The 23921-nt window shown below is 42.0% G+C and overlaps 1 protein-coding gene across 9 annotated transcripts in view; it reads left to right on the top strand.

Annotated features, from left to right (window-relative positions):
• Nucleotides 1-22244, top strand: part of arhgap12b (Rho GTPase activating protein 12b) — a 67516-nt gene extending 45272 nt beyond the window's left edge. For 3 of the 9 annotated variants that reach the window (XM_030398521.1, XM_030398520.1, XM_030398527.1), the window contains 17 exons: nucleotides 6309-6581; nucleotides 7842-7982; nucleotides 8157-8237; nucleotides 8751-8873; nucleotides 11675-11749; nucleotides 12116-12177; nucleotides 12275-12356; nucleotides 12508-12630; nucleotides 14822-14926; nucleotides 15025-15123; nucleotides 15363-15465; nucleotides 16338-16457; nucleotides 16566-16664; nucleotides 18742-18819; nucleotides 19039-19173; nucleotides 19308-19413; nucleotides 20540-22244. In XM_030398521.1, the coding sequence (XP_030254381.1) occupies nucleotides 6309-6581; nucleotides 7842-7982; nucleotides 8157-8237; nucleotides 8751-8873; nucleotides 11675-11749; nucleotides 12116-12177; nucleotides 12275-12356; nucleotides 12508-12630; nucleotides 14822-14926; nucleotides 15025-15123; nucleotides 15363-15465; nucleotides 16338-16457; nucleotides 16566-16664; nucleotides 18742-18819; nucleotides 19039-19173; nucleotides 19308-19413; nucleotides 20540-20714 (1980 nt within the window). In that variant the 3' untranslated portion in view covers nucleotides 20715-22244. Of the gene's footprint in view, nucleotides 1-743; nucleotides 899-6308; nucleotides 6582-7841; nucleotides 7983-8156; nucleotides 8238-8750; nucleotides 8874-11674; nucleotides 11750-12115; nucleotides 12178-12274; nucleotides 12357-12507; nucleotides 12631-14821; nucleotides 14927-15024; nucleotides 15124-15362; nucleotides 15466-16337; nucleotides 16458-16565; nucleotides 16665-18741; nucleotides 18820-19038; nucleotides 19174-19307; nucleotides 19414-20539 lie in introns of those variants that run through there. The other 6 variants (XM_030398528.1, XM_030398522.1, XM_030398523.1 and 3 more) reach the window with 6 other exon arrangements.
• Nucleotides 22245-23921: the final 1677 nt, after the last annotated feature.

Below are 23921 nucleotides of genomic sequence, written 5' to 3'. Positions count from 1 at the left end.
GCAGCTTCTAGTGATTATAGAGAAAAAAACATAACACTTAACAACCAAAAAAACAGAAATAATGTTTGTTTGAGACAAAAGACATCGACTGTTATGATGAAAGAGCTTAGTTGCATTACAACACACGTTGCAAAATGTTGAGGAAATTGTTGTCGTTGATACTTAACTGATGCTAGTATGCTGCTTGCAAAGCATTAATTTACCTCATCACTTCTTAATCTCTCACCTCTCTGCCTATCAGGGTTATTTTACTTTCTGTTACGTTCCTCTCCATCTTCATCCTTTTATTTGCTCTTCCAAATAAGCAATAACTTTGCTAAAGTCCTGTTTCTCAGTGGAACATCTCCTTAGTGTTTTGTTTGTTCAGGTGAAAGACGAGAGCAGGACGACATGCTTGCACAGTGGTGATGAGTGGTGTTATCTTTCCTTTAACACACTCTCTGCCCTGGTGTATGGAGCATAGTGGTAAGGTTAAATGTTTGGTGAAACATTCCAAACTGCAGGTTTGCTGTCCGCAAGACCTCTGTCTGTGTCTGTGTTTGACTCAAACCCACAGAACCACATTGATAGAGGAAGCTGCAACATTTCATTTCCTGTTGTGTTAGATGTGTGTTGTGCTTGGTGTTTGTGGGGTAGAGAGATCCTGTTCCCCTTTTGCCTCTTCAGAGTCAGTATCAGATTCACTCCTACCCTCAACCGGACCATTACACAGACAGAACGGATAAAAGGGCATTTTGTGTGTTTGTGTGTTTGTGTGTTGGAGGGAGGTGAGTGTGTGTCCCGTCACCGTTGATGGTCGCAGCACATCATCATGCGTCGTGCATTCAGTGTATTCAGAGGTTACAGGAGAGCCAGCGAGGATGATGACGAGGTGTTTGTGTGCAGCCCCGGACACAAGGTGACCTGAAATGAGACACAATGGACAGAAAATATGTGGCTTTGTTTGTCTTGAATATGTCTTAGCTGTGATATCTTTAGCGTGTGGGGGTATCCTTGTGCTCTTAGATTATTATAGAAGAGAGGGGATGTCTGCTCTGCCCGCAGATGGATTTCATGTCCTATAACAATGAATTTCCTGCTGTCCTGTTCCTCCATTTCCAGTTGGATGATTTTCCATCAGCTGCTGGCAGCCATTGCCAGCTTTGTTCTGTTTAAACTGTTCAGTTGAATCCCAGGTAGCTTTAATAAGGTCCTAACAAACGTTTCCCTGTCGGAAAATAGCAGTTTCTATCTGCCTGCAGTTTGCCAGTAAAGCACTTGATGTTGGGTTCAATGAAACATTTACTGTAGAAAAGTGCCTGTGCTGTCTTCTGCTATTCCAGGCATGTGTTGGACTTCTGTCTGGGCATATGGTGCACATTGCATAAGGCTCTTCTGTCTGATACAAAACAGTCCATTTTTGCAAAAGAGGGCACCCATTGTCTCTTGACATCACTGCTATTTTGAGGTTGTTGCTCAGTTTCAAGTGAGCAGTTAGTCATTCGCCTTTCTTTCTCAAGAGATATTTAAAGGTGCAGTGCAAGAGCTCAGTGATGTATTGATTATGTCTTTTTGCATGGTTTATCACTGACATGCTGTCATTTGCTAATTTCACACTTAATATTAAATACAGCTGGGGCTGAGGGTAATGTCATTAGTTCTGCAGGGATTAAGTTATAAACTAAAGTATTCGATAGAGCAACAATGATTAATTGATTGAATTGGTTATTCAATTGAAACCAACTATTTGATCAATTAATGGTTTCAGTTGTTTTTCAGGCTAAATGTCCAACATTTGATTGTTCCAGCTTATTAAAAAGGGGGATTTGCTGCTTTTCTTTCATTTGTGATTGCAAATAAAGAGTCTTCAAAGTAATTGGTGTAGCTAGGGGTCGACTGATATGTTTTTTTCCCCGGCTGATGTCTAATATTAGTAATTCTGTAAGTAGATAGTAGACAGTGTGTGGGAGTTTGCTTGTGAAAATGTATCATTCTATACATTCTACACATATTAAGAAAGAAACAGCTGTTTAACGACTTCTGCGACTAATAAACGAGCCTTGTGGAATCCAAAGTATAACTTCAGTGAGCATAATGAAGCCATAATGAGTTGCGTGATTGAACGGTTTTCAGGACACAGATGGGGCTTACTGCCGGTCCTGGAATAACAGGAATATTTTTCACATAACTGATTATTTAATATCCTGAACACACACAGCAGCAGAGGAAAGGTGGCAATTTTTACTCCACTACGGCTATTTGATAACTTAAGTTACTGGTTACTTTGCCGATTCAGATTATTCCTGTTGATAGGTTATTACTTTGACATTTATCCAGTCAGATAGTGTTGTGGGATGTCGCTTCATCAGAGCCAAAGCGACACATTGTTAAGTTGAACTTTATGATGGTGCAGTTCTAACTGTTACCTACTTCTTTAAGTCCAGTTCAACGCACGCTGCCAGTAGAGGCAATAAACCAAGGTTAAATGATGAAATGTGCAGTATGAATGTCAACAGTGGGCCTGTGTTCCTCTGTGCAGCGATATGCCCACGTGAACACTCTCGTCTGTCTAAAATGATTGTTAAAATTACTTTCTGCGTGAAAGTGGAGGCCGCAGTAAAATGTTTTGGTTTAACTTCTGTCAGAATTGACATTAAAGCTTTCTAATTACCATATGCAGTTTGGTTTGTCTGGGCTGAGTGGAATCTGAATAGATTTGACCCCAGCCTCACTCTCAGGACACACTCAATCATCTGCATTTAGACTCCACCATTACCACATTATTCCCTAAAAATCCCAATTAAAGCTGCAGCACACTGGCTCCATTCTGGTTGTGACTGATGAGTCTGAGAAGAGTTCAGCCAAACCGTCATCTCTCAGTGCTTGGCCTCCATCCTCGAGCACTTGCTGTGTGTTGGACTGAAACTGAGAAGCAGCGGGCAAATCTAACTGAAAACAGCAGGACACTGCTGAAACCTTTCCTCTGCTGCCACGTGAGTTCAGGATATTAAATGATAATTTATGTGAAAAATATTCCTGTTATTCCAAGACCGGCAGGAAATCCCATCTGTGTCCTGAAAACAGTTCAAATCCTCTGACCGATGTGCACATTCCTCACCTGTAACAAACTGGGGGTAGAGGTGTGGTGCTTGCACAGCCGCTGGTATTACATTATTTTCTGCTCGGGCATTTATCTGCTCTGTGTTTTACAGAATGTCTGGTGCTGGATCTCCTCCAGAGAGACACGAGGCTGGCATCAGTCTCAGAACCTCCGCTCCAAAACCCGAAAATATTTTTCAGAAGCTTTTAGAAGAGCATTAAATTATCTGCGCTGTAGCCACCAAACATAGCTTTGTGGCTTTTGTGCAGTGACCCTCGGGTGCTGCCGAATTTTTAAAGCTCTGTCTTTGAAGTGTTTCTGTGCTGACCCTGCAGGGCAGCATTTGTGATGAAGTTTAATGTGTTTGTGGACTGTGGTTAGTTTTCAAAAATTAATTTACAAAAGAAATTTGCATTCAAGTATATTTTGAATTGTCAACCAGATGTCTATCAACTCCAATACAGTCTTTCCACAAAGCTTTTCGTCTAATAGTTGTTCAGGACTCTGATGCTACTGAAACAGTGCTACTCATGCACTTTATCAACAGCAGCCCTTTGCTTAGAAGGCCAGCTGTGTCTTATCAACCCTACCACTTCTTCTTGTTTCCACACTCTTCTCTTCTTCATTTTAACCAGTCTTTGTTATGCAATAGGAAAGATTGAATGTTCCATCAGAAAAAAATGACAGCTTCTGTCCCTGCAACATGAATGTGCTCTCTGCTCACATGTGGCACTTCTGTTTCAACATGACAAGGAAATGCACACTATTGTCCTCTTATTTATTAGTGTAGCAACAAGATTACCATAAATAATGTATGGATGCAGTATAATCTGATTCCAACATAAAACTTGAACTCCAAATGAAATGTCATATTCAGCCTGATGATTCAAAAAAAAAAGTCATGCTGCTCATGTGCTTTTATTAAGACATGTTCACACTGACAGTAACGTTACTTCATTCATTGGCATTGATGGTGCCAACACAGGGTCATCCAGCTGAACATTTTTGCTTTGCCCTCTCTACTTTGTGTTTTAATTAGGGCTGTCAGAGTTAACGCATTAATAACATGTTAACGCAACATCCTCTTAACGCCGTTCATTTTTTCAACGCGCGATTAACGCTTGGTATTAAAAAAAAAAAAGAAAAGCGCATTGTATGATTTACGGCTGTGGATGGCACCTGTAGTCTTGATCCAGAGGGTGGCAGAAGAATAAGAAAGGGAATCAGAAGAAGAAGAAGCCGAGTTGGCGGTTCGGGAAAAAAAAAGCGAAAGGAAATGGAGAAAGGACTTATGAACAGCAAATTCACTTTCACTGCCAGATGGTTCGGTTGATAGGACAGAAGTTATCTGCACGTACTGTGGACATGAAATGAGTACGTCGAGTCTCAATTATCATTTGCAAAAAAAATGTGCCCTAAAAATTGCGATTAATTTGCGATTAATCACGAGTTGACTATGGACAAAATGCGATCGATTGCGATTAAAAAAAATGAATCGTTTGACAGCCCTAGATTTAATACAACATCCTCCCGTAAGTTACTGCATTGGCTAATCCAAATCCTGCGAACCCATGTTTTGTTGTCGTTTACCTCCCAGTAGATGTGATGAAAGATAAAATGGTTACAAGTTGTCAAACCTTGTCTGTGTATATAATGAACTGTTGTGCAGTGTTTTGGTACCTGATGAGGCTTTGAATGCATTATATGTCACTTCTGCTCCTAAACTTACTTCCCACATTTAATTGTGTCACTGTTCATCGTGCTGTGTTGATGCTGGGTTGTTTTCAGTTTGAATCTCTGCTAACACTTTAATATCTGCCTAAATGTTCTGTTGCTCAGCTTAAGCTGGTCCAGTATATGGATGTTCCTAACAACCAATTTCCCTGACGTTTAAACAAAATGTAAAACTTACGCTAGTTGACAAGTTGAAAAAAGAAACCACAAATTTTGCGCAATTTAATGAATGAACTTAAACATTGTCCCTCAAAATGTTGCATGTAAGATCCATTTGTAATTGCTAATTACATTCTCCAAAACCAAATTGCCTTTTAAATGGGGCTGACTTGACTAGAAAGATATAACATTTCAGTGCACATTACGTCAATAAGTAATTAGTATGTGTATGTTAATAAACAAACAGGTTTAGCTAACTTCTATTTCTGGCACCAACTAGCTGTTTTAGACATGTTTGTTCCTCTTGTCGACTCATTGTGCACATCCTAAGTTCACAGCTCTGCAGAAGGTTTTGAGAAAAAGACTCGGCATATATCACTCTGAAATCCAAATGAAACTTCTCTCCATTGGTTCCTTTCACCTTGAGGATTTATTTTAAAGCTCTCCTCTTGACATACTAGAAAAACATGATCAAGCCATTCTATACTCCAAACGTTTAGTTTCTCTTTGGCCTCTGACGTTTGAAGGGAGCTTAATTTCATAAAAACAGATTTCTATCTTTTCAAAGGTCGAAGCTGAAATCTAAAAGTAGTCACAAAGAGACTCAAATTCTATTTTCGTATTTAGCTTTCTCTTGTGTTTATAGCTTTTTAGTGTTCTACAATTAATTGCCTTTCATGTATTAAGTTATCTGTCTCTTCTGTCTCCCTCTCTCTCTTTTCTATTTCCTGTAACTCTCTTGGTCTTCTGTTTTGAAAAGTATTACATAAGTAAAGCGTGCATGCTAATACCAGTAGCCCTTTATGTTCATAGAATTTGTCTCTGAGTAGACAGATAAATGATTACTTAACTGTTCCGAGTCCATCCGGTTCAATGACCTGATTAGAATTGAACTGATAGGGTTTTTAAGTATCTGCGAGCCACATGTGTATCTGATTTTTATCAGCAGCTGCATCCTGCCATGCGGTCTGTCAGGGAGCATCAGAACTCGGTGCCTCACCTTCATGCCCTGAGAAAGAGAAGCCAGGTTTATGTAACGAAGGTCTCCTTTTTGCAGCTAAATGTGCATGTTTGTGAGTTTAACTTTTAACAGTTGGGATTGTTGCATTTCAATCCAGGATGTGATGCTGGTTTCTGTACTGGACAGGACCAACATTCTTACAGATACTTAGATGTCTGCAGACTCTGGAGGCATCTCAGGGTGCCTTCTGGTTATGGAGCCTTGAAAAAGGCATTAGGAAATCTCAGAAAAAGTAGAATGTATAGGTCATAGATAAATCATACAGAATCGTGCATGTTGTGACCTCCTCTCCTGTTTTCTTCTTTCTTCTTCCAGACAACATCCCCTACAGGTCAGGGTCGGTCCGACTCGCCAGTCTACACCAACCTACAGGAACTGAAAATCTCTCAGTCCAGCCTGCCGCCTGTCCCCTCCGGCTCTCCTCTACACATCCTGGGCGACTGGGAGACCCACAAAGATCTGAGCGGCAGGCACTTCTACTACAACCGTGCCACCGGAGAGCGCACCTGGAAGCCACCGCGCACCAGGGACGCGGGTGGCAGCACAAGCAGCATCCGAGGAGACAGCCAGGGCACAGCGGAGAGTGAGGTGAGGGCTGCTAAAGCCAGCTGAAGATCTAGTTGTGACAGTACGTGACTGTGACTGTTTAAAAGTGGGAGACGTGAGCGAAACAAACATACAACTGCAACAAAAGCGACTTTTCCACTCCACAAACCCCCACAGCAGGTGCGATCACATGCCTAAACGCAGGACTCAGATATTTAACTTGTATGTGAGGAAAAGTGTCAGCTTAACAGTGTGATGGACTCTCTAGCAGTCCGTGGTGACGATGTGGTGAACCTCAAAGGACTTTTAAAATGCTGTGGTGGTCAGTGATGGGGGAATGTGAAGGTTTCCAGTCAGGTTGTGCATTTCTGCTTTATGCTATCCAACACTGCCCCCATGTGGTGGTTTGGTTATTTCAATTTGGCACAATTTCAGAAATAATCTTTGTCCATACCAACACACTTGAAACCCATATCACATACACCGGGAAAGTGTGTGACGGTGTGAATGGAAGGCAGATTGTATACACTGTGGCTGGTTGCTTAGCTACAGAAAAATACTATAAAGAGGTGGGGAAACGTGACTGCTCTTCACAAAGTCCTCCTGGTTAATTTTACTTGTATTAAGATATTGTCACCTGCTGTTTTGTCTTTCTTTTCCATCACTAAATTATCAATGCAACTTTTTTCTCTAAATATGGATAAAATACTCAATACACAAACTCATCGGAATACTCCAAATTCCATTCCAAAGACCATGGGGGCTTGCCTCATCGTCTCCAAAATCTTAGTTTCTGCCCATCCAGATGTAGGTAGTTAGAACATATAGTGACGTAATTCTAATGCCTAGTCGGCTACTGTTTTGGCCACATTAATCTCAGAAAAATCTACAGTGATTTAACAGGAATAAGCAGTGTTTGAATACACTTCTCCCAAATGGTCCTGTAGCAATACTGAATATGTATGCCAGGGACAACACTGGTGTGTGATATCAGATTCTGCCAAAAACACGTGGATGTCTCTCCTCCTTCTCCTCCCCAGTCAGTGTGTCAGTGTGGGGCAAGAAGGAGGTAGTTCAGTTGTAGTGATCAGCATAATGGAATTACCTGCAGACTACAGAGTTCATAGAACCTTAATAAAACAGGTGGGACAGCTATAAGTCACTGATTCATGCTGAACTGCCTAGTAGCTTCTAAAGGAGCATAAGTTATGAAAACGCAAGTACAGTAGAAGGTAAATGTCTCCATTGACTTCATAAAACTTGTGTTATTAAGCTCCCTTTCTCTTCTTCTGTCCTCCACAGCCGCTGTCCTCAGAGGACAACTGTCACAGCACCCACTCGAGTCAGTCTGACAGCCAGTATGGGTCACCACCGAGAGGCTGGTCCGAGGAGCTGGATGAACATGGACACACACTCTACGTCTCTGAATACACACAGGAGAAGGTGCAGTCCATTGATTTACCGTGAAGCTTATAGAATGATCACAGTCGTCCAGGGACATGCCTTTGACCATTTGGAGGAAGAGCTTAAGCTCGTTGTCTTCTTTTATCTTGACACCTACATCAAATGTTGTTGTTTTACCGCTCCGTGGAGGCTGACTAGTCTTTGTGTCCGCAGTGGATAAAACATGTGGATGAACAAGGCCGACCCTACTACTACAGTGCTGATGGATCCAGGTCAGAATGGGAGCTCCCCAGGGTAAGATTATCCTCTAAACACTGGCTGTGTGTGTGCTTTTCTCTGTTACATCAGTCGCACCACATTTAAAGTAATCTCTTTCTCTTGAAAATAGAAATCTTTACACATTACATCACCCAGTAACACACTTCTGCGTGACTACTCCTCCCCCTGGTTGTATACTTAAGACTGTTCCTGTCAATGTAAGTGGATAAGTGACGGCTCACACAGGAGCCAAGTTTGTGTTGAACCCTTGGTGACGGACTATTACTGGCTCCTTACCTTTTAATCTGGAGAGCTGATCAGACACAAGCAGTCCATTCTCAGGGTGAACAGACAGTCGTACGGACATGGACATATTCAGCTAACTTTACTGGGGACTGTTTAGGACCATGGCTGGACTGTAAGGATAAGTCCCTCTGTCCAATGGTGCTGTGGAGGGTAAAAGGAGAGGTAGGGGAGAAGAGAGGGGAGACACTGTGCTAAGATAACTCTTCAATGTCTAAGCTTCAACTCTCCTGTCTGTCTCTGCAGTACAATATCTCCCCTCAGTCAGGAGAAGTTCCCAAGAGTCGCAGTCTGGAGAGGAAGCAGCAGGATCCTATCGTCCTCACCAAGTGGAGACACAGCACCTACGTCTTAGACCTCAATGACAAGGTAAGACGCAACGAAGACGGCAAAAACTCACGGTTACGCAGACTGTGGGTCTGATTGGGTTGGACATATGCACTCTTACTGCTGCAGGTTTTCTGGCAGGCTTTTTATTTGGTCCTTCGTTTACTTGTCTTATTGGCAGTGAGTTTAATCTCACAGTTCTAATGATGCTCTCAACTCCAAAGAGGAAAAGGCTTACGACGGCTTAATCTGTCTCTTTTATTTTGAAATCTTTGCAAAGGGTGGTTTGTTTTTCAGGTGAAAACTGGGTTTTATGACCTCTGTTTTAAATGTCAGACAGTGAATACCAACTTAAAGTTTTAGTTTTGAATGGAGTTCAGCTGGTTTCTGATCAGATTCAGGCTGTAGCCTAACTTCTTCAGTGCAGGGTAATCCATTACAGTAGATGTGTTGTTTTAAAAGAGTGCTCTAGTTTTTTTAGAATCGGTGTTGGAATTAGTATCCAAAAGTCATACTGGAGTAAAAGCTTTAGTTTAGTATTACACTCCCCCACACTATAAAGTTGTGGGACTTATGGGAGATAAACAGAATGGTCAAAATTGAATCTACAGAAGCCGAGATATTTGGACTTCAGGTCCCTAGCATGATCCAAGCTCAGGTAAACCCTGGATCCTACATTTCCCATAATGCAAACAAGCCTAATGTGTTTGCGCCCTGTGATATGTCATTTCAGATGACAGATGTCTCAATTCATCCTCCACACTCAAATAATAAATGATCATTGATTATCTGACCCAGTCACTAGATACATTTTTTCATTTCTGTTTTAATAGTAGCATATAGGGACTGCAACTACTTAGTTTTTGTTATGCAAACTCGTGTTGTAAAACGATAATAACAGAATCTTGTATTTGCTCAAAATGAAAACATAACTGCATTTATTTGAAGAATCTTGTGTAGAGTAGATTATCCATGGCCAGACTTCATCATTTCTTATGTTGCACAGCATTAATCTACACAGAGGTAAACATGTGTCTAACTGAAATCCTCCAATGTAGCAAAACAGTGTATAAAAGTAAGCGTTCAAGAACAACTGCAGTTGATATAAGGCTACGAATATTAAGGAGTGAACTCAAGATTTTGTAACGCATAACAACCAAAACACAGCTACCAAAAGTCTTGGTGCTCCTCCCTCACTTACCACAGTAGACATACTATCCTGTAGCACTGTCACGATACCAAAATTATGACTACGGTACCATACCTGCCTAAAATATCTCGATACCGATACTGAAACGATACCACGGCGGAAAACTAGAACACCATCAAAAGTTATGGAATAAAATATCAAATGACAGAATGTGGCACTTCAAATGATTTATTTCTTTTTATTAATTTAAACACTTCAAAAGTCAAAATAAAAAAATATATTTTGTAAAAGCTGCTGAGCTTTATAGCTTCTGTATCCAAGAAGACAAGTGTTTTCTTGTTTTGGTCATTTGTCTTGTTTGCTCTCAGAGATTATTAAATAACCTGAATTTCAAACCCTGGATTATTAGCCTGCAAACTACAGATGCACGGAGCGAAATATGGAAATATTTCGCTCACTTTGCTGACAGTGAGGGCAAGCCCACGGACACCGCAAAACCCGTCTGTAAACGATGCTTTAAATCCATAATGACCAAGAGAGCCAACACGTCTGTCTCGCTCTGCTCTGCGACTGTCTGTCACTGTGAAACCACGCCCACTCTGTCTGCAGACAGTGAGGAAGCAGAGAGAAGCTGCACACAGACACGCTGCCCCGCTGTCGCACAAAGGTCATAAAGTACCGATTCGAATAAAGCGTGAAAAAGTACCGCTGTACCTTTCTAGTATCGGTTTACTGTGCAACACTACTATCCTGTATCTCTGCTACAGTAACACATGGCTGAGGTGGTCCGGTCAGGGATAATCAGAATGAGCTGCCTGGATGCTTGGGTTTACATTTTGGATTTAAACACATGGGTACACTTCAGATTTTGCCTGTGTTTTCTCCATCCATCCTTAGAGCAAGACAAAATAGTGTTCAATGCTCTGTGGTGTTAGTTACATGCACAGGCATTATTAAAAGCAAGTATATCTCCAGCCTAACAGTCGATAACCTGACATTTAATTTAAGAAATCCGTCAAATACATGTCACCATACAAACTTAACTGTCATACTTGATGTGGGTACTCTTCGTTGTATTTCATCAATATCTTCTATTGAACCTGTAAAATTGATACACGCAGTGCATTTGAAAAACATTTTGAGACTGAGGAATATACATTGCAGGCTAACTCTGTGGTGGTTTTGTTGCAGTTTTCTTTTAAACTCTGGCGCTTCACTTCCGACTCGCCCAAGAGGAGATTTCGTCTCCCTCTTTACCGTAATAAAGTTGGTACCACACAGAGCCTCTCCTCTCCAGCCCCCTCTCCAATCAACATGATCCGTTTGATTCACTGTCTATGTGTTTTCATTAGCCAGCTGTGGCAATACGATGATCAAAGCCATGTCAATCAAAGTGTCTGATTTGTTCTTATCATGGATTGGATAAACAGGGAGGAAGCACATTATCTTAATGAGTCTTCTTAGCGTTGAATTAACACTTTTCCTTTGAGGCTCAGAAGCATGTTGTTTGCAAACTAAATCATAACTTCATCTTTACTTTCTGATGACTGACACTAACATCCAACAAACTTAACGTCTTCAGGTTGCTGATCTGCTTTCTTCTTCTCACTAACCTCAGACTCACTCTCTCCATGTCCTTGTAGTTTTGCTGTTAGTTTTTATCGACTCATCATGTTGTGCCTCTTGTTGGTAGGAGTGTGCTCCGGTGCCCAAGCAGAGCTCCCCAGACTCTGACTCCTGCCCTTCATCTCCTAAGCACCCCGCGACAGTTAGTATCCCAGCTTGCACGGCATCGCATCACACTTACCATCATCCTGCTTTAACTGCATCAACATACAAACATTTTTAACATCCTCTAAACTCTCCCATCTGTACATTGCATTCGGTTTCTCTCATCAGCTGCATGCCAGATCCTACATCTAACTGCATTACATCTAACAGCAGGACTAAACATTCTTCTACCAGCAGAACAGCAGTGTTAGGGCATCCCCTGCTGGTGATATACGAGCATAACATCAAGAAGCACAGCCACTTCCAGCCTACAGCATTGTCCCATTTGCTTTCTCAAGCCTCAGTGTGTGCGTGTGTGTGTGGGTGTGTCCGAGCAGGTTCTTATCTGTGCCTTCCTCCTCAGCCTTCAGAAAAATGTGGAGTCCTCAATGTCACCAAAATCACAGAGAATGGAAAGAAAGTCAGGTAGGAATCTTAACAAGTATGGCTCAAACACTGATAAGCTTTTGAGAGAGTTGTTTGACGCCAGACCGATAATGTCTTTGTTTGACTGTGACAACAGGAAGAACTGGACCTCCTCATGGACCGTGCTGCAGGGCTCCTCCCTGCTCTTTGCAAAAGGTCAGGGTGGCAGCACCAGCTGGGTACGTATCCCATCAAGTACAGGAGGCTTGTGTTCTTTCTGTAGCATTCCATTCATCTCCGTGTTATTTCTTTCTCCTTTATTTCTGCATAGTCACCTGTCTTCATTGCTACCTGTCATTCCTCTCCCCTCCCCTCCTTTCCTTCCTGAAGTCTTACTACCGCAGTGGCTCCATCCCCGAGCTGCTCTTCACTCTCCTTAGCAACTGGAAGCACTCAGTCAAGCCCCGTCCTGCTGTCTCCTATGTGAACTGTAGGCCTGTGCAGGCTGCCGCTGTATGTCCCTCTTTCTCTCTGCATGTGTTGCTGCTGCCTGTCCTGCATTCTTTCATTTACTCCTGCTTTAGCTGTCAGGGAGTGTTTTTATGTGTGTGTGTGAAGTTTGATTGATCTGCACTAATCAGTATCTTTCAGATGTACAAAGTGGTTTAGAATTTTTTGGCTCATCGTTTTGGTTTACGGTCCCAGAAGTCACTGCTATGGTTCAGTCCCACCACATCCCTCATCAGTGTTGTTTGCCGCAGCACCAGCAGCAGGCTTGTGCTGCTTTCAGCCAAAAAGAGCTCTGATAAACCCATTTTACACCAGCGAGCAAGTACAGTGGAGCGTTTTGAAGATTAAGAGTCAGATATTTTTTTCATGAGCTGGTTGAGGCCTATATAGAGCTGAAAGAGATAGAATGCTGGACTGGATTTATCAGGTGGGCACTGTCAGTTTGACTCGGCACGGCCAAAAGTGCTAGTGGAAAAATAGGTTCAACTGGCTTTAATGCTATGACTGCATATACTGTCATACAGAGTTGCCAGTGTGTATTAACATCAGTCTTACAGTCATAGTAAACACAGATAATTAAAAAGATCAATACAAAATAATGATGCGAATGAGAACACGAACAAGCTCAATTAACATGAACTTGTTTAATGAGATTAAAAACAGTTCACAGTGCTGTGCATTACCAACCCAAAGTGTCTGTATTTGACGACCTATGAGATTCAACATCTTTTCCAGAATCACTCACTCCACTGTTCAGATGTTGCTCAAAGGTCATTATTTTCAGTGGACAGTATGAGCAAACAGATTCAAATATGGAGTCTAACAGATTTTTCCAGGTAAAACCTGGAATGGCACATGGTAGAGTGTATATCTCCATGAGGCCCAACAGTCCTCATTTAATTCAATCAAGCCTAATTCAGTTTCAAGCTCGATGACCTTAAATCTTACATTTAAAACTGCCAATCACCAGATCTAGGATCTACATCAAACTTTACTTACTCATGGATACCAGCCACCTAAATACACCAGATTTTTCATCAGGGTGCATTTATTATTCCCCGAGAAAGAGAAACTGACAAATGTTGATAAAATGTGGAAAAAGCCCTATCTCACAATGGTAAAGGAAGTGATGGAAAGAAAAACACCTCTGCCATCAACGTTTCATGGACATCCATTAGTAGTTTTTGTGTAATCCTGCTGACAAAGAAACACCAATGAGTCACAGGCAAAAACAAACAACTTTCTTGGTGGAGGTGCTAATTACCGCATCACGGAAACCTGGTGGACACAAACATGAGTCTAACAAAATTCTAATGTTCTCTTTGTCTGCTGTATGTATAGATACACAGTTGACTAACATGTTCATCATTACAATCTTTATAAGGTGATAATATATGTCAGTAATAAGCAAATGAATCAGTTGATGCAGCTTTAAGTTGGATGGAAAGATTAAATTCAGCTCAGCCTTAGTCAGGTTGTAAAGTAGAATTTCAGTTGGATTTATTTTCTAGATTTAGCAAGACAACATGTAAAATATGAGTTGTGTTATGCCTAGATCAGAATAGATTAGAAAAGCAGAGCAGGCTGACAGGAGAGGCATAGATAAGGAAGGACATACAACAAATACTGCTGCTCTGCGTGATAACCTGGAAGAATATCAGGAGACTGGTGTAAAGACAGAACTCCCAACTACACTTAGATGTTCATTTACTCATAATAGCGGGGTTTAAGTTCAAGCCGAAGCGTCACAACAATTTTATTTAGGGTTGTAAAGATTTATCAATGTTTATCGCAATGTTAACGATCCAGCTACAACCCCGAAAGCACAAAGTTAAAGAAGTGAAAAGAGCTTGAAAGCTATTGAGTGACTTGAATTTTAGGTTCTTGACTAACCAAACGCACTGTGTGTTCATTAATATGCACATGATATAAATAACAACTAACAGTGTTTCTGCTTTTCTGGTAACACCATACTAAAGATGTGTGTGTACACAAAGAGCTGCAAAATAAGATTCACAATAGCAGTGAAGTAGATTTGGTTTCATATCCGGAGCAGTTCTCTAACATTTTGACATTAATTACTTATTCTCATTTCTTGTTTTTGATCATGAAAATCCTCCTAAACCCGCAGCCTGTCCCTGTTATATCATCTTTGTGTCAGAGGTGGCGTCTCATACTGTTTCCTTGATTTCAGAAGTTTGGCAGCAACCAGTCAAAGCCCGAGTTCACTGTTGATCTGCGAGGCGGCTCAGTGGACTGGGCCTCCAAGGACAAGTCGAGCAAGAAACATGTCATCGAGGTATCAGATACGGCAGAGCTGCTGTCGGCTTTCACTTTACCTCGTCACTTTGAATATGGTGTTTTGGTAAAAAGTAATGTGGACCTTTCCTCCCTCAGCTGAAGACTCGTCAAGGCACAGAGCTACTGATCCAGTCTGAGATCGACAGTGTCATCAACGACTGGTACCGGGCCCTCACAGAGACCATCAACACACATGTGAGGAGGCATCTTTCATTAGCAAAATCATGAGATGTCCAAAGCTTCATCTTCCCCCGGCTTCATTTGTCCAATCCAAACCAGAGTGAAAACTCTATTCAGGAGCAGAAATAGATGAATAGGGCCGGGCTGCGGTCCATTCTAGGCTTTTCCCACAAGCTTGGTTGGAAAGATTTGGTCTTAAGAGTGAAATAAGCCTAAACTAACTTCAGTCTGATCTGTATCTGTGTCCTCTCCAGGCCTGGGAATCAGACGAGGCCATTGAGGAAGACATGCCTGAGTCTCCTGGAGCTGAGAAACAGGACAAGGAGAAAGAACACAGGGACTCCAAGAAAAACAGAGGTGAGACAAACAGACGCACAACACACGCATGTGTTGACCGGGCCGCCTGCAGGGCTGCTGGGATTTTGGTTGTGTCGCTGTGGGAGAAAACCGATGATCATAGAATTATTATACTATTATCTCTACATTTTTAGGAGTAACGTGATTTAAAATCACTTTTACATTACCCCCCTCCTTTTATTTATTTATTTAAATTTCTCTTACCTCTTTCTGCCACTCGTACTGTACATCTCTCTCCATACCCACACCTACCAAACCAGCATGACCAGGATGCCATCACTGCACATCCATTATGTCACTGACTCTCATAAAAATGTAAAAACAACCTCACACACACTGTAACTGCGCATAAATTACCTTTAATCTCAATAATCTCTACTCCTGGATTCTCACATTTCATCACATATCATCACTGGTTACAGTAATTATAATTGTTAATCGTCTACATATTTGCCCACCATCTACATTTATGTTTTGTCGTCATTGCGTCTGTGTTGTTACACATTTGCTCCAGTAATAAAACTATTATGTATTATTTGAATACCCCTTTCACAGTAACATCTGGCTTGTGCCTTTCATTTGAATGAGCACTGTCGCCATTCACTGTCAGGTCAATGTCCTCTGCAGTAGTCCCAGCTGTTTATTGGCTCCAGATCTGTGTGGTTGTGATGGAAACACAACAACCAGTTGGACGTGCAGATTTTCGCTCTCTACTGTTCCCTGGTTTCTGGCGAATTCGCGATGACCAACCCGACACACGAGAAAATCTAACAACTCGTGTTTAAAAACACTTGCATATAATGTTAATTTTGGTGTAAAACCTGTATCAGTGTCTCCAAGAAATACACTCATACCCTGCCTGTCTTCCTCAGCCATGAAGACTTCTGTGAGTATGGACTCATCAGACCAGAAGAAAACCAGGATGAAGCTCAAGAAGTTTCTGATCCGTCGACCCACCTATCAGGCTGTCCGAGACAAGGGCTACATCAAAGGTATAAAGACAGAATACAGAACAGGAACTCGCTACATTTTGGATCATCTGCCACTCTTTGAATGTTATAGCAGACAGTTGGAAACCTTTTGTGTGTTTGTGATCACAGATCAGGTGTTTGGCTGCAGTCTGACCAGTCTGTGCCAGCGGGAGAACACATCAGTCCCCAACTTTGTCAAAATGTGCATCGACCATGTGGAGAACACAGGTACGAGCGCCAGAGCTATCATTTCATCTGCTCTCGTCTCCGGGTCTGTCTTAGAGAGGGAAATGACACTTTGCTGAATCATTTTGTTTGATGCATCACAGCTCATGACTCGGGAGACATCATGGTGAATCAATCAATCAATCAACCTGTCACTCGATTAACTGATCAAATCCATTTTTATTTGTATAGCACCATTTCACAACCAAAGTTATCTCATGACACTTTTCAGTTTGAGCAGATCTAGACCATATTCTTTAATCAGCTCATTTACAACATTGTGAGTGAGTCACTCACTTTGTAGCTGGTTGTTTGTTTCTTACGACACATCCAGATGTAGAAGCAGTGTTCATAAGCAGACACCCAGCTGCAACGCTCATCACATCCTATTTTTTCTGTTTTTCTTTTCAATAAGGTTTGAATCTGTTCTGCGCTGTGTGACAAAGCCGAGTCTGCACTGCCATGTGTAGTCACTAGTGAGGAGACCCTCGGCGCTAAACTACTGATTTATGATGATTCAGTAAAAACACTTGAGTTTAAAGAAGCAGCGATTCATTCAGACATCTGTTCTCTGTGACATAAGCCACAAGTGAATCCATTTGGAATCCATTTCGTTGCATCATTTTCAGCTCAGTTTACATCTGTTCACATCAAAGGTCCAAAAACAGAACTTCAAATTTTGAGGTTAGACAAATACTCTTTTTTTACCACTAACTTTTCCCAGAGCTTTAAACTACAGTTCCCTCAGTGGATGGCTGTTAATCAGTATCCATGACGATATATATCCGTCTGGCATCACCAACTGTAGACTGCCCTGTATTGAATCACAGTGGAGCCTGTTCAGTGATACTTTTAGCCACGCAGAGGTGGACCTGTTTTCATAACAAACTTAACTCACAACTGTGCAGGAGACCAGAGACGGAGACATACTGTATGTAAAAGGCTGTGTGTGTTTGGCTCAGTAATTCTGACTGCATCTCTAAAATTTGAAGTGTGGTTTCTCTCCTGCTACCCTTTATGTCCTGTCAGACATCTGCTGTATTTTACAGTTTCATGTTCAGTTTCAGGACTGGTGTTGAGTTACTGCTGGTGAAAACCCAACATTTCCTGATTCTGCTGCTTTGCAATAAAATGTTTTGGATAGCAAAATAACAGGGTGCTTTTATCGTGAAGAATTTAAAGGAAGTGAAACCTCGTATTAGCCGAGCTTTGCAAGCTCTTTGTTCTTTAAAGAGCAAGTTCACTTAATAATGGAAATTCAGTCATTATGTCCTCCCCTCATGCTGATGGAAAGTCAGGTGAAGTTTCGTAGTCCACAAAACAGTTCTGGAGCTTCACAGGGAAACAACATTGCAGCATTCACATACACAACTGGAGTAGATGGGGACTTGTTTTAAAATGCAAAAACAACCTAAAATAAAATAAGTAAATAGAATTGCTCCGTACAGTTCATCCAGCCTAATCAAGTCCCTACATCCCAAATTGACATTTTTTACACCCTCAACGTGCGGTCAAGCTTGTGCACCCACCTCAGACAGGGTGCTTAACACTTTCTGCTTAATAAAAGGTGTAAATAACGTCTTGTCAAATTGCTTTCTTGGGTCTTAAGGAGACTTGGATTACGCTGTATGAGCTGGATTGACCCATTTTATTAATTTTTTTATCTTATTAAATTTTATAGTTGTTTCGTTTCATTTTAAGACAAGTCCCCAGCTTCTGCAGTGGTTTAGGAGAATGCTGCAACTTTGTTTTGCTCCAAACATGTTTTGTTGTCTATGAAATGTCGCCCAGCACGGGCCATGATACTGTGATTTCACTAGAACGGTTTCTTCTTAATTTCCACCTCTCCCCCTTTTTTAAAAATATATTCAGACATCATATCAATCCATATTTAAAAAAAAAAAAATAAGACTGTAAGCTGTAGTGTCTGTGTTCAACTGCATCTCTTTAACAGAAACCACAAGGTGGTGCAAGAACATGCCAAATGTTTGATCAGACAACTTTTGTTGGTGCTGTTAGTCTGAGGTGAGCTCGGCGTGTCAGACCCACAGTTTTCCCTCCTCTCATCCTCCTGCTACAGGTCTCGATGTGGACGGCTTATACAGAGTGAGCGGGAACCTGGCGGTGATCCAGAAACTCCGCTTTGCTGTGAATCATGGTAGGACCCCTGCTGCTCCACTGCCCGACCACTAACAGGCCTGAAACATTAGTGCATTATATGGGATGGTACAGTTGGACATTTTGTGGGACATGTAGTGAGCTCTCAGCACACAGAACACACACTCTCTACACAAACACACACATACACGCATTATGTTGATTGTGCTGTAGTGATCCCTTGTCTCCATCACTGCCTCTCTCCATCCTCCCCCATCAGATGAGAAGGTGGAGCTGGATGACAGTAAGTGGGAGGACATCCACGTCACCACCGGAGCCCTCAAGATGTTCTTTAGGGAACTTCCTGAGCCTCTCTTCACATACGGATCCTTCAATGACTTTGTAAACGCAATCAGTGAGTAACTCACTCTACTGTTCAGATCCACTATGACTAGGCATTGACAAAACATTGTTTTATCTCTTGTTGGCCACAAGATGGTGCTGTGCACAAGTGCATTTACTGACTGGCCATCTGTGTCTCTGCTTCAGAATGTTCAGACTACAAGCAGCGCCTGAATTCAATCAAAGACTTAATCAAGAAGTTGCCAAAACCCAACCACGACACAATGCAGGTCCTCTTCAAACACCTGCGCAGGTAAGCCACGACCAAAAACAGCCCACTCACCAGTTTTTATTTAATTCAGATTATAGATTAAAGTGTGAAATCCCAAATCACAAGAAGGTGCAATGTTTTTGTTTAAAGTCAAATATGTACTGTGGAGTGGCGCAGTGCTGCAGAGATGTCCCGGCCTTCATCAGGATTTACATTTTGGGATCTACCAATATTATCTTTCAGTGTCGATACTGATAACGATTATTAGTAATCACAGAGACCGATATTTTGAACTGACATACATTTACAATAAACAAGAAAGCATTAGTGTCCAAATTTAGAACAACCAGTGATAAAACGTATTCATGCATTATTTTGTCCAGCAAACACATCAAAACCCAACAACTCTTTGATTATTATCATAAATGAGGAGAACAGGTAGTGAATCCTCATATTTAAGAGGCTGGAACCAGCAAATGTTTGACTTCGACTTCGACTCGAAAAATGACGATTTACATAAATAGTTAACTTTCTTAAGATGGACTAGACAACTCTTGAACCCGGCATTGGCTCAAGTAGTTCCAGGCTCTGATTGTTTACCTTCCGTCACACTGATCAACCTGTGGGCAAACACAAACTGCTACCAGGTTTACCTTGTATCCTCAGCCCACTGGAGCCTGTGGCAATATCATATGTTCACAATGACATTTGCCTAGGTTTCCAATTTGCATTTATATGGTGCTGTGTATGCTGTAATTCAGTACCTATGAAGTGGTGTTTCTTGAGGGAATTTATAGCGTGACATTCAGTGTATGGGTCTACGTATATCAGCGGGCGGATTTAATCTTCTTTTTTTTTTTCTCCCTTCCATGAATATGTTATTGTTTTGTGCATCTGCATGCAAGGATGTAGATTCTATTTAAAAAGGCTATTATGCTCTAGCCTGGAGCGTTCAGCACTGCTACGGAGTGTGTGTCGCGAGGCTCGCCTCAGCGCTTGGTCTCGAGCCCTAAGGATGTGTGTAAAGATCGTAATTTTGTTTTTCTAGATGAAACCCTGAAGCTGCACTAAAACCAAAGGTTGTCAAACAAATCCTCGCTTACCTGAAGCCATTTCTGACACACACCATGTTTAAATGTCCTCGTGTTCTACTTTTCTCCGCCTTCAGGGTGATTGAACACGGAGAGGCCAACCGCATGACCACCCAGAGCGTGGCCATCGTGTTCGGACCCACGCTGCTGCGGCCCGAGACCGAGACGGGCAACATCGCGGTCCACATGGTCTACCAGAACCAGATAGTGGAGCTCATACTGCTCGAGTACGAAAGCATCTTCGGCAGGTAGAGGCCCCCACTCAGAAGAGGATGCTGGCTTCTTTTCCTTTTCCTCCTCTTTTCTTTTAACTGAGCTGAACATTGCTGTGGACCAAGCAGTTGGAGGAACAAAAAAGACATTCATTGACAGGACAGTTTACAAAACAGTTGCACTTACAGAAGTTTTGGATATGAATTTCAAAAAAAAGGTGTAAAGATTTCACTCGCATTTCAGCCATTCCTGCTGCGAGAAGCAGGCCGGACTATGGACAGTGTTTAAGAGTGGTGCCGTGGTGCCGTGATGACGTGCTGACGTCCTTGTGGTTTGGTGGATTTGAGTATTCAGGTGTTTTCACATACACTGGATCCCTGTGGCCAGTATTTCAAACTTCAAAGCGGAGCTGGTGGAAGGCGACCGAACCTTGGCGGATCGCGGAGGGGAACCGCGCGGCATTATAAGCCAAACCAGCAGCCTCATCCCCTCTCTGAAGGAGTGAGCTGAATCCAAACTGGATCTGGATACCTTCTCTGTGTCTTGGAGCTTCGTGTGTGATGTATCAGCCATGTGTGTTGTTGGACAAGGTGGAAAAAACTAATCAGTGTTATGTTAACAGACTGTCTTTTGGCACTTGGATGAACTGGAGTTACAGATTGTGTCCCCAACCTCCCCCTAGTAACATCCCCCAACCCCATCAACATTACCCTAACCCCCACACACCATCCCCACCTCCCCCTATCAACCAGTGTTAAGCATTAACCCTGTGACAAGAGTGTCTTGTGACTTGAATGATGGAGGACTGACCCTGTGTGTGTGTGTGTGTGCGTGTGTGTGTGTGTGCGAGCGTGCACATGTGTGAATTAACCTAAATGGAATAAAACCTGAGCAGAAGCATCCTCGTCTTGCCACTTTGTACAAACTGTGTGTCGTATAGTCTTACGTGCTTTGGTAAAGTATGCATTAAGCTGCCGGGGGTCATCGTCTGTGCTCCTCTGTGGACTTCAGTGTTGGTTTCTTCAGTGGCAGGAAATGCCACCGAGGTCCTGGTTTTACTGGAAAACAAAGTGGATTTCTAAGAACTGTAATGTTACTGATTTTTACATGAACTGTCTCCGACTGTCGGCTTGATGACCCTTCTCTTCAACTAAGCTAATATTAAAAAGTGTCCAGAGAAAGAAGGGAAACGGTACCGAGTACATTTCAGAGGTTGATGTGTGGGAGCGTCCTGGTGTTAGAATGCAAAGAAGAGCCTTTAAAACCTTTCAGAGCATATGTACAGTGACCGAAACTAGTTGTTTAAAAATGTGTAATAGTGACAGGTATGTATGCTTTGGTGGTGAACTAGTGAAGATGATTTTGATTTTTTTTGGATTTTGTAAATTTGAATTAAAACATGAAAATACAAAGCTAGTGGAAAAACAGACATATGACGGACTGTGACTTTTGTTTGAAGGTGTATCTGGAGTGTTTGCGCATGGTCAGCTGCACATTTTGAATGTAATTTTCAGGCTAACTGCTGTTTGTGAAATTGCTCTGTCTAATAAAAAAGACAAACTAAAAGTTGAGGCTGTAAAGTGTGTCTTCTTTGTCAGAAAGGTGGAGTTAATTATTCGTAGCGTATGACGGAGGGAGAAAGGTGAGTCTGCTGTTTAACCTTCAATCAGCTATAATGCTTCACCTTTCCCTCTGCTTTAATTACAGAATTGAATTAATCTACTCAGCTGATATCCTGGTTATTGAATTCAGTGATTAAGCTTTCATGTCTCAATCAATTATATCCCTACCTGTTAATTATGAAATGAACTGCAGTACATTTCCGCAGATTTCTCAAATGCAGCACAACCTCTGCCACTTGGCTTCAATTAATCCGATTTCTCCCGTTATTTGAAGGCATTTTTTGTCGTTACTCCTCAGGTCAAACTTGGCTGCGGACCTGAAGGGTGTGGATTAATTGATGTCTAATTAGGTAATTGCCATGGTGCCAGTTTTGATTAAGAGGCACACGGCAAGACCGAGTGCTAAGCAAAGCTGCTTGCTGCGGGCACCACTGAGCGAAAGCTTCCACGTTCCCTGTGTTTCTACTGCAGGTTGGGGTTTTTGTGCAGTGGTGGCTAAAATGTACAGAAGACCATCTCTACCAAAAAAAGGGGGGAAAAAATGTATTTTAAGTTAGGAAAGATAAAAGTAAACTTCTTTTCATCAGGTAAAAATAACTGGTTCAGTTAAATGTATGAGATACTAATTCCTGATTGTGAAATATAGTCAGAATGTTCCCGATTTAAGTGGAAATCAACATTTTGTTTTTTAAGCAACCTGTGTGTCTTTACGTTGCATCTTCACAAACTGAACACATCTGTGCAGAAACATTACCTGTTAACTTTTTGTCCTGGTGCCGGGTCGCTGTCAGCCCAGATACAGCAGGCCATCATCGAAGGACGAGCAGCGTCCAGCCCAACTGCTGCGTTGACTCATGTCACCTGTGTCTCAGCCACCGAAAGCACCACAAGGACTACATGTGAAGGCCGACTAGCTTGTACTTTCTGCAACTGTGTTAGAGAAAATACCTATGTATACCACCAGGTGGCAGAAGTTGGTATACGTCAGTCAAAAAAAAGGTAAACCGAAGACTCGGGCAGTGTTTGCCAAAACTTTCAAACAACTCTTACCAGTATAGCACATACAGCACACTTCTTTTACCCTTCTGCATGATCACATTTTGCTTGCAAGATCTCTTCAAAATGTTTATTTATTGTCTCAGTTTGATTTGTCTTCTTTCTCTGGCTTGATACCTCACAAGTGTTAAACATGAGTCATACAAAGTTTAAGATATTCAGAGTTAGTCAAGACATTAACTAAGAATTCTCTTCACATTTCCCTTCTGTCATTCCAAACTTTTCCTCACAGCAACGGGCTTCCGTGGATTCTCTGAGGAACTAGAACAGATGTTTTCTTCCAATCCCCTCATCTGTTTTAATCCGTATGTACCACCACATGTGCCCTCCTCCCTCCTCAGATCACCACCATTCCTCCTTTGACGCCAAATCGAACCCTCTCCCCTCTGTCCTTGCCTACGTGTTAATTTACTGCAACAGGTTTAACTTACACCTCGGGTCTGGCTCTGTTTTGACAGAGCGGACCACCTTGGATTGGACAAACGTGTCGGAGGTAGGTAGCACTGAATCATGTGCCCCCGTTGGAAACCGCAGGCCGTTAAAACGGAGACGCAGAGAGGAGGGTCCC

This window comes from Sparus aurata, chromosome 19 (assembly GCF_900880675.1).
Source record: "Sparus aurata chromosome 19, fSpaAur1.1, whole genome shotgun sequence".
NCBI lineage: Eukaryota > Metazoa > Chordata > Actinopteri > Spariformes > Sparidae > Sparus > Sparus aurata.
Note: the sequence above shows the minus strand (reverse complement) of the source record. Positions and strands in the feature narration are given on the sequence as shown.